At 44.5% G+C, this 13,771-nt stretch overlaps 1 protein-coding gene and 1 long non-coding RNA gene across 3 annotated transcripts; one reads left to right on the top strand and one right to left on the bottom strand.

The window, feature by feature from the left end:
* Window positions 1-604: 604 nt before the first annotated feature.
* LOC127305700 (uncharacterized) lies at window positions 605-7,663 on the bottom strand. The gene is made up of 4 exons (XR_007854090.2): window positions 7,474-7,663; window positions 7,324-7,376; window positions 3,495-3,648; window positions 605-1,144 (listed from the first exon to the last, which is right to left on the bottom strand). It is a non-coding gene; the product is annotated as an uncharacterized lncRNA (long non-coding RNA).
* On the top strand, window positions 3,836-9,716 carry LOC127305699 (putative F-box protein At3g16210). 2 transcript variants are annotated; one of them, XR_007854089.1, is made up of 3 exons: window positions 3,836-4,969; window positions 6,280-6,368; window positions 9,415-9,716. XR_007854089.1 is itself a non-coding variant. In XM_051336212.1 (3 exons), the coding sequence occupies exons 1-3, from the start codon at window positions 3,869-3,871 to the stop codon at window positions 9,439-9,441; spliced, it is 1,281 nt and encodes a 426-aa protein (XP_051192172.1). In that variant the 5' UTR covers window positions 3,836-3,868; the 3' UTR covers window positions 9,442-9,716. The 2 variants fall into 2 exon arrangements, 1 of the variants encoding a protein (XP_051192172.1); XM_051336212.1 differs by having other exon boundaries at window positions 3,836-5,033.
* Window positions 9,717-13,771: the final 4,055 nt, after the last annotated feature.

Here is a 13,771-nt window from a genome sequence, read left to right as displayed (position 1 = left end):
CCACAACTAATGTGGTATAAACATATCCATGTAAAATTCAATTGCAACCCAAATATGCTACTCTCTTTGTTCCATGATAACTATCGTGGTCTTACTTGTTTTAGTTCAAATTTGAACTAAAACCATGACACTTATTATGGATCATAGTGGGAGTGCCATTTTCTCGTGTCCCGCTGCGTTTGTTTTCATGAAGGATAGGTTGTTCACTCATGTATATTTTTTTCCCCCGGTGGGCACTCTACAGGTTCATATAAGGTATATTTTTTTTCCCCGGCAGGCACTCTACAGGTTCATATATTTATCTCTTTAAAAAAATGGATGAAATGGTAGTAATAACTACCTTGTTTGTTTTAGGAACCTTATCATTAAGATTAAAACATTTTATTATACCTTAAAAAAACATAGAAACATGACACATATCTGATAAGGGAAAATGAGGTATACACGGAGCGGTCTATGAGTCTCGAACAACCATTGATCAATTTAATACAATATTTGACGCATCATAATTACAAGTAGCATGTAACATATTATGATAAATATTTCTATATTTAAGGTTGTTATTCCGTAGCAACGCACGGGCATTCAACTAGTACCACTAAAAGCTTACTCCGTTATTGATTTGTACCATCACCGTGAACTCCACGTGAATTGGAGCTAAAAACAAATGAATCAGGGAGAGTATTAGGGGATCTTTACTATTATATTGGAGTTGGTCGTACGTCATACAACACGTTTGGTGAAGGAGATTCAGAGCATCTGAACCGTTCGATCCAATCTGAGGTCTCTGCTTCGTTCGATCTTTCCCACTCCTTCCAGCATATGACAGGATCAATCAAATTATTCTCATTTAATTAACCATAATGACATTTCCTTCCTCTATATTCAATTAGGCATAATATGGCAAGTAATCACCAGTACTAATCGGGGCGTAGAATTGAACCATCCGCTCGCTGCCGCAGAAATCCAGGTGCCGCCCGCCCCCTTACAAGATCGCCATCGTAGCCTGCAAGGGAGGCCGCCCTGCACCGCCGGCACCCGCGCCCGCCCCGCCCGCCCTACGCGTCCCCTGTGGAACACGGGGATAGGCTCACGCCGGTGTGGTGACAGTCTCTAGCCGGACGCACGCAGCTGCACTTCTTCCCTGCAGTTCGACCACGGTTTAGCGCACTTTTTTCAGGTTTGACCACTTCAGAATCAAATTATTGAATTAGGGATATTACGTTGGCTGTACGCAATGCTCTGCATTTGAACAAAATCAACGCCTTCATACGGAGTACAATATTTTGTTTTGGTCAGAGAATTGTTTGCATGTGGTCAGGTACATATGTGCTGCGATATTTTGTACCAGTGCGTATCACCGACGAGCGGCAAAAGGGCATGCATTGCTACTTCCACACGAGGTACACAGAAGCTGTTAGAGTTTGAAATCAGTAAACCAGGCATGTACTGTCAATCATACGATGATAGCTTTATTGAAAGTTTTGGCAAACAACTGGAGAATTGACCGGTGGTTTCTGATTGTAATTTCTCTTCCTTGTGGTTATTCTATAGAATTCGTGTAGCACCCAATGTGAGTATACGGGTGAGCATCAGGTAATTAAGCCTAGCAGTTTCTCAAGCAAGGATTTCAGATTTTGTTATTATCCTTACACTATCAGCGGACCCCCATTGAGAACAAAACGTAGGCTGCAAGTGATTAAAATGAGCGGGATATATGTTTTCTTATGGCTTGCTTTTTTGATCTCATGAATATATATGTTACTGAATCTAAGATTGGGGCATGAGTTCAGGAAAAGGCATACAACGGTAAACTGGATGATAAAACTTTATTGAAAATTATAAGTTCTGTTAATTTAGAGATATTTTAGTATAAAGTATAGTGCTTGGACATAAATATCGTACTTAAGTCAACCTTTTAACAATTTCTAAATAAGGAATGAATTTGGGTATGTATAAATGTGTTTGTGTGCAAGTTTTAGCAAAAGTATTTATCTACTTGGGTTATTGTTTGATTTTCCGAAGAGAGCAGTTTGGACAGTTTTCTTTGTTTTTGTGAGTTTTTTACTAAATTTGCAACCTTATCTTTCGGTTTCTTCATGATTTGCTTGCTCGGTAAAACTGATAGCATGTGGGAGAACCATCGCCATTACCTGGCTCTATTAGACAGAACAATATCCCGAGCTTAGCTTTGCAAGTGAACATCCTATCATGATTATTGTTGTCTAAACTGAGATGGCAATTTCTGCAGTGAACATCCTCGGCTAAGGAAGCCACTAGGATGATTTTCTATCTATTTTTTAATAACACATTCTTTAACTAAATATCAGAAGTAATACACAATTTCACCTTCAAGGGTTGCCGCCCTGACAATCAAGATCTCACACCCACGATGAGGTAGGCACCACTACGGCAAGTCCATGTGAACTGGGGAAGGCAGGGCCAACCACCGGTCCCCGGACATCACGGAACAACAATGAGCAAGAACCCGCAAGTCAAATCCGCAACACCGGAATGGGGCTGTTAGGAGGTCACCGGATCTATGCCCATCTGGCTCGGATCTATCACCTCAACCATGCCATGGTGGAGGGATGGGCTCCCAAGCCTGTTGAGAGCCCTTAAAACCAGCGAACAGCAAGCCCCGCCTAGCCTGACTCAAGCCCAAGTGGGCCTAGACCTGAGCCGAGGGAAAGAGCCCCGCTATCGCTGGCCAGCTCAGCCTGCTGTCATCCTTGACCATGCTGCCCCGTTCTTCCACAACCAAATCTGGAGAGGGACACAACCGCCGCTTCAGGCCAAGTGCCGTCGTCAATATATGCTGGTCGAGCTCGGACAACCATTACCGCCACGGGAGAGCGCCGGCCAAAGCTGACGCGAACCCCTCCCATCGCCACCTCTACCATGAGAAGCCGCCCCTATTGCAGCACGCCGTCCATCTCCACGCCAAGCCCCGCCGACCTCCACCAAAGTGCATCGTTGCCATGGAAAAGCGATGACATTACCAGCACCGCTCGTGCTTTGCCCAGCGGCGCACGCAGAATGGCGGCAAGGCAGCGATGGAAGCAAGAGGAGGAGTTTGGGAGGGTTGGGGTTCACCGCAGGTCTTTTCGTGGACGACCCATAAGTGGTTCGGTCTTCATCCAATGTGTCGATATTCACATGTCTACATTTGTAGGCAATATTTACATACGTGACGATTAATAAACTTAAGAGCCGTAGCAACGCACGGGCATTCAACTAGTTAAGGGAAAATATAAGAGTTCTATCCACGCATAAAGGGAAGAAAAATTCATACAAACCGGAAGAATACAAGAGAATTAGTGGAGATTGCCCGTATGAAACTTCAACATCATTCATCCCCTTTCAAATCTCTGCTCATGGAATCTCTGCCCGTATGAATACAGAATCTCCAAGACTAAATTTACACTATGGAAGATGGAACAACAAGAAAAACAAGAGGGAACGAGAGAAGAGAGGGTGGAGGGAGGGCGCACCATGGAGGAGAGTCCGGACTGCCGTACGAGCCGCCTATACCGCCTCCGGGGAAGCGCGCCGCCGGGAGGTACGCCGCAATTGCAGGTGGTCTTCGAAATCCCCTCCTAGCTCTGTTGCCTGAGTTGTTTTTCTTTTTTCTTCAGATGATGCTGCCTGAGTTGGATGTGTGGATCTGGTTCAGTCAATTTGGCCCAACTCACGTGGACTTCACGGTGATGGTAGAGATCAATAACGGAGCAAGGTTTCAGTGGTATTTTTCTAAAGCCCAATGTTTGGGTGGTAGTTTTCTAAAGTCAGGATCTTTTAATGGTACGAAACTAATTTTCCCCCTCACGTGGACTTCACGGTCCACCAACGCAACCGCAATCCCCCAATGAACCGTGAAGAGGGCAAGATGCCGCCGGCCAGCCGCCGCCGCGGCACCCGTTCGCTAGTGGCCAGTCCGCTGGACGACGACGACCTCCTCTGCGAGATCCTCGTCCGCCTCTCCCCGCAGCCGTCGTCCCTCCCCCGCGCCTCCGCCGTCTGCAAGCGCTGGCGACGCCTTGTCTCCGACGCCGGCTTCTTCCGCCGCTTCCGCCTCCACCACTGCCGCAACCCGCCACTGCTCGGTTTCTTCGAAGGATCTAAAGGTCTGACCTTCGTGCCCACACTGGAGGCCCCCAACCATGTCCACCCCGGACGCTTCTCGCTGCCGTCCGGCGTGGGCGAGTGCTTCAAGTGCCTTGGGTGCCGCCACGGTCTCGTGCTCATCTCCCTTGGGAACCGCCTCCAGGCCCTGGTGTGGGACCCCGTCACCGGCGACCAGCACCGCTTCACCATTCCCCCGGGAGTTGCCACATATGGAGATAGTACCCTGATCAACGGGGCGGTGCTTCGTGCTGCCGGACACTTCCAGTTCCAGGTGGTCGTGGTAGTCGCAGATGGTGACAACCAGCATAGACGTGCGCTCGCCTGCGTTTACTCGTCGCAGACCGGCTTGTGGGGGGATCTTATCTCCACGCCGCTGCCATACAAGGCTACTGGGTGCATTTTCCCCACCTTCGTCAATACGAATGATGCTGTGCTGGCTGGAGATTCTCTCTACTGGGTGCTTGCGGGCAATTCGGATAGGATTCTCGAATTTGATTTGGTGAAACAGAGCCTAGCTGTGATACAGGTGCCAGTGGATATGCATGGGCAGGACAACTGCTTCACGGTTATGCGGGCTGAGGGTGGCGGGCTGGGTGTCTTCTTCCTGTCAGGCTCAGACTCCAGCTGCACTGCCCAGTTATGGGAAAGGAAGACTGATTGTGGTGGTGTTGCTTCATGGTTGCTCGCAAGAACTATTGAACTGGACAAGCTACTTTCCCTGAAATCACAGGAGAAAGGGGCCATGTACGTGCTAGGGTTTGCTGAGGAAAATAGCGCGGTGTTCATGTGGACGTTTGTCGGTCTCGTCATGATTCATCTTGAGTCACTGAAGTTCAATAAGGTTTTCGAAACCAAACCCTTGACCTTTTCTCAGTGTCATCCATTCGAAAGTGTCTATGATGCAGGTAAGAATATGTCTTACGCTGAAGATACAAAATTTATACTTTTCTGGTAATTGGCTGATGAAATCACATTCACATCATTTCGTGTTAAGCCGAAAATATTAAGTAGTGTCATACAATTTGTTTCTCTTGCTGCTTGATTACCGCTTCACCATATAGAGATGATATCTGCAGGGTTCTTTTTACTGCTCTGATACTTGTGTGGGTTAAGCCTATGTAATGATTTTCATCCTGATTTACTTTGTATTCTGTAGACAGGCGTAGACAGACAGTGGTCTAAAATCGGTTACCTTCGTCTATGTAATTTTTTTGATTTAAGTCAGAACTAGCAAACTGTCAGCATCAGTTTATTATATGAATATACATAGAACAATACAATGCCTAGCTGTCTAATGGTAGGGTTTGTGCATAGCTGCAGTCTCATTGTTTCTCAAGATGAGAGGCCCAAGAGTTGGAAGTTGACTACATGAAAAATTAGCTTGAAATAGTTAAGATTTCAAATATGTAGCTCAATAGCTATGTCTGCAAGCTTAATTAAGCCTAGTTATATTTCCTTCATTAATTATTTGTTATGCCTGTTGATATCACTAATAATCTTAAATCCATAACCATAATAAGAACTTGGTTTTAATTTTTTGAATAATCTCTTGGGAAAAAAGGAAATGAATATTTATTCATTTACCACTTGTATGACTTCCCTGCATGTGACAAGTCCATTTGTACCAAGAAAACTTAAATACTGGAGTTTGCGTTCTTCTATGTAGGCTAAAAATAATAACAAAAAATTTGACACTAGTTGTCTTTTGCTTACCTAATCACTATTGTATCAAAACTGAGTTGTCTTTCACAAATTGCAGCTATGAGTCATTGTGGAATAGATTTAGGGGGTGTTTGTTTGGGCTAAAGCCAAAAACCCAAAAAAGCCCAAACAAACACCTAAGTGAAGATTCTAATGGAATAGATTTTATATTGTAAATGTTGATATTTTTCGTAAATATTTAGTCAAATTTTACAAAGTTTGACTTTGATTAAACCCAGAACGCTAAGTAATTGTGAACGGAGGGAGTACATCCATATGTAGACAAAGTTGCGTCAATAAATTTGGAACGGAAAAAATATTATATTTTCTATGGAAATCAGGGCCTAACTTGAGGATCAAGCCTTGAGCTCCTTCTCCTTATCCTTCATGCGGCTGCCATCTACTCTGCCCCGCATGACACATTGTTTATTTCACTTCTTATGCTTGTAGAAATATGCGCCACCACGGAGCTGACCTTGTGCGCAGTACTTAAGATGACTGTCCGGTGGGATATGCTATTTGATCTACTGGTTGAGCAGGTATGCTTATCTTCTGCATGTATCATGTATATTGAGGTATCTGAAATACTCTTTAAAAATATATTAATTCCTTATCTTTACTACCATGTCTCGAGTACCAAATTGCAAGAGAAGACACTGTAGGCTTTGTCTTGGATCTTTTCTCGAGAACCTGCTTCCTCATCCTTTCCTCAACAACCTCTTATGCCTTCAGTCATCGCCTGTCTCTTCTATCTACTGATTTTTTATTCTAACCCCTCCCTCTTTACTGGATGTGCTCTTCATTTTCCCTCGCTTGCATCTAGCTTCCTTGCTTGTGGTTACCTCCTCATTAATACTTCCCAAGTTACTTCTGGTACTGTGGGATCTTCTCTCTCTAGTCTCTGCGATGACTGATGACTTAGGACCCTTCGTCATTCCCCTTGTGTGCATATGTTGATGCCTGCTCAGAGATGAGAATGTTTTCATGCTAGTAGGTCATTCCCCTTTACTGTGTTTCAGGGATATATTTCTATTTTATTTTTACTCGTAGCTACATGTCATTTAACTTATTAAAAGCGGTACTTGGGCTATCAAGTTCTAGTGTTATTTGCATCCTGTCCTGCATACGCAAGTAATTGACAACTAATATTACTGTTCTGGGAATATTCAGTAAATTTGACAGCTGTTACTACTTACTACTAATTTGTATCAAGACTCAGTTGTTTTTCTCGAACTACATCTATGGATGTATCTAAATACCGAGTTCGTCGTTTTTGTTTGTCTTTCGCTGGAATGTCGTTCTGTCACGTGTTCAGGATTTGGAGCCTAATCTCCTGTTTTTTGTTTAGCTGATACTGGCCACAACTCATGTTGACCAGTCGACTTGAGTCCAGCAATAGTATAAAGTACCATTGTTTATAACTACTGATAGTCTAAAACTAGTATGTTAATATGTAATACAATATAAGGCTGGGGACTGAGGAGTGGGGAAAACCTGTGCAATTTCCTACAATGGCATGGCCTTACTCTTCCCCGTAAACCAGCATCCTACAAAAGGTAAAAACCAGCAGCAACGGTGAAGCATACAAGCAGCAGAAGCTGGTGAAGGAGTCTGGGGGCAGCAGTAGACGGCGGAGAGACAGACCAGCAAGAGCAGCAGCCGTCGGCAGAGGAGCAGACCCGCATCCTGGGGAGGAGCCTTGGAGCAGCAGAAGACAGCAGAGGAGAAGATCAGGAGGAACAGGTGGCGGTGCCATGGGCTTGTACCGCCGACCGGCAGGCTCACGGCAGCGGTGGCAGCTAAGGGAGAGGACTGGGTCAGGACTTGATTTGGTTTCACGGGAGAAAACTGGGCAGCTTGATATAGGTTTACAAAACTAGGCAGACTAATATTGAAAAAATTATGACATGTGGGGTCATTTTTGTGGTCGCTCGACTCATGAGGCTTGACTAGTTGACTGGGTTGCTCGACTTGGCCCATGAGTTGACTTGACACTTCGAGTCAACCTTCAAGTAACGACTCGTTGACCAGTCATCGGTTGACCAGTCATCGACTAGTCGCGCACCACTCATAATCCTTGCCTAGGCCTCTCTAGTAACAAAGTAGCTCGTACATTTCCAAAAAGTATGCCTATGAGTTAGAAACCAGATGTCTCTTCTTTTCTACTCCATGACACCAGTCCCTCTTTTAGTCTTTTACCCATTTTTCTTATAGCTTCTACTAAGGCCTGATGTAACAAACAAAATGCTAAAAATAGAGGTTAAAGGTGTGGCACTGAACTACGAATTATTTGCTGTTCTCTGTTTCTAATGTTGGGTTTGCCTAATAATGCTCAGATTATTTAGCTATGGAGCTTTTGGTACAATTTGCACAATAATGTGTAAAGATAATGTTTACTCTTGAGTCCTATACAAAATTCATGAGAATAAGTTCAATGGCTTTTCCCAACTGAATAGTACAAGTTTGTTGACTGCTGATATTTCTTGACCCACGGGTCTACAGAGTTACATTGTGGTGATTGAGATGCAGAACTGGGTTGTTGAGCAGTTTTTTCCATTCTGTATTTCGACGCAGAGATTGATTCTATGTGCACCGGTCTGCTTGTAGAAACTAATCGCTTAGTTTCACAACTTCCGTCCATTATCTAATTTCCCTAGGCATATGTCGACTGTCATGAAGGTTGAACTGTTGAAGGCACATTGACTTGCTTCCGTTAATTCATACTCAACTTGGGGTTTCTTTGATTTGCCGTGTTTCAAGGAAGCATGTTCAAAAACGTTGACCAAAGGGGGAAGAGTCCCTCCTCGATGAGACCTCTCAACGAATTAACGCTGATATAACCCCAGTGGAATCTGCGCACCAGATTCGAACGTGCCTGGGTTGTTTAGCAACTTGAACTCCAGCCACTGAGCTAGCGCTCAGTTTCTCAAACATGTTTGGCAAGCTTGCCTGTGAGCTCATCCTGCTTGTGTTTTAGTGTGTGTGCATCTATGCTTTGCATTTGATTATCTTCTTTATGTAGTTATCTTGGCTACTACATGTATTATAAAACTGCTTTCATCACTAGTAATATGTTTTTAACTTTTACTAGGGTAACTTTATTTACGGACCAATGGAAGTATTAGTTAATGATGATGTATGATCCCTTGCTTGAGCCTTGTAATACAAATTTGATAGAATTTAATATTTTGATTTATCAGTGACTAGGTAGCTCGTACATTTCTATAAATCATGCTCATGAGGTAGAAACCAGACTTTTATTCTATCCTACTCAATGGGCCCCTCATCTGCCCCCTGATCTTCTAGCCTCTATGCAGATCAGATGTAGCCAAAAACTGATATATTAGAAGTTGGAGCTATGCTACTACACTACAAATTACCTATTGCCGTTCTCTGTTTCAAATGTTTGTTTTGTGTAATTTTGATGAGATGGTTCACTTTGGAGCAATTTTCGTATTTTCCACAACGGTGTAGCTAGTGTTAACTGTTTTGAGTCAAGCTGAAATTCTGAGAACAACTGCACAGTTTTTCCCCTAGAATTGATACTACAAGCTTCTTTGACTAAAAATATTGCTTGCTCTACAGGTGGATTCTAGGAGTTCTGGTGGCTGAGATAAACAAATTGGTTGGACTAGGCCAAAGTGGATTGAGGGGTGCCTCAACCAGAACGAAAGCTGTGCTGGTAGCATATACGGAGTATGACGTTTACCTTCTTACTAATATCAGTTTGTTTGTTTGCTTGAGTGAAAACCTTCGTTTTACGCTTTGGTAGTATTAAAGCTTCCGTGGATGTATCTGAGAAATAAGTCTTCAGTTTAAGAGATTCACCACCTGTCTCAACAGTTGTGGAGATGATTCCTCGCGTATATCATTATGCTTTTTTGTAACCCTTTTTTTTTTCATTTTGTTTACCGTCTTGTTTCCTTTGAAGCCAACGACGTAGCAAGCCTTTGTGTGTGCCACTAGAGAGTTGGACTGATGACCCCCTCGCTTCGTCTCCTTTGGGCGACCTGGGGGCGGGGGCGAACCGTAACCCCCGCCGCCTCTTCCCCTCCCTCCCCTCGCCGTCTGTTCAGGCTGCTGCTGGCGAAGCCCCGTAGAGCCGGTGAAGGGGGCGGCGGGGATCTGTGCGCGGGCTCCCCTGGCGTGGTGGCACGGAGGCTAGGTACCGTGTGAGATGGGCATGGCCTCCGCCGCTGGCTGCTCGGCAGCCCTCCTTCCCCCCGTCCTCCTCTTCGACTCGGCCTCGCCGGTGCTGGACATTGGTGGTCGACGGCTAGGGTGTTGCCGTCGTGGCTTTGGCTGGGGCCATGGATATGGGCGGCGGCCCTTCTAGCGTGGCGACAACGTGCTCGCGGCAGGCGACGTCGCGGGTGGCTCTGGCCATCGGCCTTGTCCTCTCGGGAGGTGCAACCGCGGTGGGCGGCGGCTGCGGCTTGGAGGTCCTCCTCCTCGTCAAATCTGGTGCGTGTCTCCCCGTCCGGATCTCTCTCCTCCACCGGTTTGGTTCAGGGCGGCGGTTGCTCCCTGTCCTCGAACATGGTGGCTGTTGGTGGTTTGCTTGGGACCAGGGGAAACCCTAGGTCGGCTGGCTCGGCCCAGTGGCGGCGACGCCTTTGGGCGCCGTTCTTCCTCCTTGGAGGCGTGGCTGAGGTCCCCTGTTTACACCCCAACCTACCTTCCAGGCAAATGCCCCAAATCTTGCGGATTGGGCGACGTCGACGTGCTGCACGCCGTGTCCTTGTTGGAGGCGTCGCCTGGGGAGTGTGGTGCTCGGTGAGAAGAGTTGAAGGCGGGAGCTTTGACCTGTGCAGCTGCTTCCGGTGGCTTTCCTGCCTCTCTCAGGTTCTCCAAGGCCGGCAATGGTTTGGCGGATGTGGTGTGCTCCCTTCCTTCGGGGGTCGTGGTTTGGGGCTGTCCCGGGGCTCGAGTCCAACTCCTCTCCAACTCTCGGGTGAGCTGATATCATGTCCGATGGTTCGACACCTTCGAGCCAAGGCGAGAGGGTAGGGACCCTCTTCGGCGTGAGAGCAGGAGGGTGTCTGATGCTTGCAGACCAGGGTGTCTTCCTCGAGCACAATCTCCATCCTGCTTCATGGCAGTGCCTCGTCGTGTCTTCCGTTCTTGATGTCTTGGTGCCAGAGCGTGGTAGTCCTCATCTTGCAAGTTTCTTCAGTGCTTGCGTGTAGTGTTGAGTTGTAAGCTGTTCGGGGTGCTCCCTTGTATCGTTCGGCCGTTGTGGTGTGTGGTGTTGTGTTGTGGGTGGGTGGCCTTGTGTAATCTCTGGTCGGTTGATGTCTTTGTTAATTCAAAGTCGGGCTCCTCTGAGCCTACTGTTTAAAAAGAGTTGGACTGATAATCATTTTGTACTTGCGAAAACTCATTTTGCGTGTGTTCTGACCATCTTGGTTGTGTCTATAGTATATGGCTGCCAGGCATAATTGTGTACCTTGGAAAGTACAGTGATGTATGACACAAAACATGTTTGTTGTCATGGGCTCAAGGCAATGTTCGCTACTTTTTTTTAACTGCTAACACGTATCCAAATATATGTAGACCTTAGCTTCTTTCGCAAGCTAGACCCGAATAGCAATTTCTTTTGGAAGTGGGTCCCTTCCATCGGAAAATCTGGTGGCATCCTATGTGGTGTTAAAAATGAAGCTCTAGAAGTTAATGCTGTCAAGCTGGGCAAGTACATGCTTCAATTTGTTCTTTGGGACAAAATTCATAAGTGCAATTGGGCTCTTGTTGTTGTCTATGGAGCTCCTCATGAAGAGTATAAATTGGAGTTCCTTACTGAACTCTCCGCTTTCTATCATAATATTCTTATGCCCTATATCGTTGGAGGTGATTTTAACATTGTGAGACATAGTGGGGAGAAAAATAAGAATTTTGTGCATTCACATTCCATTGATATTTTCAATTCTGTCATTCACACTCTAGGGCTTCATGAGATTTTTATGCATATATGGAGGTCAATACACATGGTCTAATAAGCAAGCTTCTCCAACCTTAGAAAAATTAGATCATATTTTTATGTCGCCTGATTGGGAGGACATGTTTCCTCTAGTTTCGGTTAGAAAGTTGGTCAGAGATATTTCGGACCACAATGCCTTACTCCTTGATACTGGCACTCAATCTCATGTTGCCAATAAGTCGAGAGAATTCAGGTTTGACATTTCCTGGTTCAAACATGCTGAATTCCTACCCCTGGTTACTGAGATTTGGAACAAATTAAAGGGTTTATAGTGATGATCCCATTGATGTTGTTAACATCAAGCTGAAACGTTTTAAAAAAATTCTTTAAAGGTTGGGGTTCAAATCAATATGGCCACACTAAGAAAAGGAAAAATGATTTAAAAGTGGAATTAGCCTATATTGAAGAACTAGAAGAAACCTTGGAATTGCCAAGTGATTTAAATATTAGAAAAACTTTGATCATGGTTGAGCTTATGGAAATTTATAAGGAAGAAGTGTTGTTGTGGTATCAAAAATCTCATGAAAAATGGTTGCTTGAGGGAGACTTAAATACAAGTTACTTCCATCGAGTGGCCAATGGTCGCAAAAGAAAAAATTCGATGAATTCCCTCGATGACAATGGAATAGTCATAGAAGGGGCTGAAAAACTCATTGATCATGTCACTTCCTATTATAAAAACTTGTTCGGACCTGCTCCTGGAAATCTTTTTCCTATTAATCATTCTATGTGGTTGCCACATGAGAAATTGGTTGATAATGATAATGAGATTATTAGCAGCCCCTTCACGGTTGAAGAAGTGAAGGATCGTTGTTCTCGATGAAAAGAAACAAAGTTCCTGGGCCAGATAATATTCCCATAGAGTTTTATCAACATTGTTGGGATGTCGTAAAAAATGAGTGGTGTTTTGGAACATGGGTGCATATGCTCCGACTATTTTGAAATGCATCTTACACGGATTTTGAACTTCAGAAAAATTGAAACGAAAATTTGTACGTACATCTTCACGCGCTACACGCTCACAAAGTCGTTTCATAAAAAAATCGACTTATTATGTGATATGTGTAAAAAAGACAAATTTCAGTGCAAAAATAATGCTTTTCACAAGATAAATTTTCTCTTTTTTACATAGACCACAAAAAATGTTGGTTTTTTGTGAATCTTGAGGAACGCACATATATTATGGAGATGTACATGTAGAATTTTTGTCTAATTTTTTCGACACTTTGAAATATGATTTTTTGGTAGAGGGAGCATACGCACCCGGGAGCCGAATTGAATTTCCGCCTTTTCTATGCTTTTCATGATGGTTCTCTTGATGTGCAGCGCCTAAACTATGGCATCATCACCCTTCTACCCAAAATTTCTGAGGCTAATAAAATTAGTCAATATAGACCAATATGTCTCCTTAGATGCATATACAAGCTTCTTACCAAAGTCCTCACTATTAGGGTGGAACCTTTCCTCCCTAAAATTGTTAGCCGGCATCAAATTACTTTTATGAAAAATAGAACCATAGTTGATGGGATTATGTCACTTCATGAGCTTTTGCATCATGCCAATGTGAAAAAACATATTGGTGTTGTCCTAAAACTTGATTTTGAAAAAGCTTGTGACAAAGTCAATTGGGATTTTCTCCTAGACAGCCAACAAGCCATGGGCTTTGGATATTTCTGGTGTAACAAAGTTGAGAAAATCCTCCAAAATGACACGGTTTCGGTAAAAATCAACAATGTGATTGGACCATATTTACAAAGCTCGAAAGGGGTTCGCCAAGGTGACCCCCTTTCTCCTTTTCTTTTTAACTCCGCGGCACAATGCCTTACTAAAATGGTGCTTGAGGCTCAAAACAATAATCTCCTTACTGGTTTGGCCCCTGATCTTGTCGATAAAGGAGTGGCCATTATGCAATATGCTGACGACACGGTCCTTTGTCTTTCTCATGAACCTGATAAGGTCATCAAT

Source organism: Lolium perenne, chromosome 6 (assembly GCF_019359855.2).
Source record: "Lolium perenne isolate Kyuss_39 chromosome 6, Kyuss_2.0, whole genome shotgun sequence".
NCBI lineage: Eukaryota > Viridiplantae > Streptophyta > Magnoliopsida > Poales > Poaceae > Lolium > Lolium perenne.
Note: the sequence above shows the minus strand (reverse complement) of the source record. Positions and strands in the feature narration are given on the sequence as shown.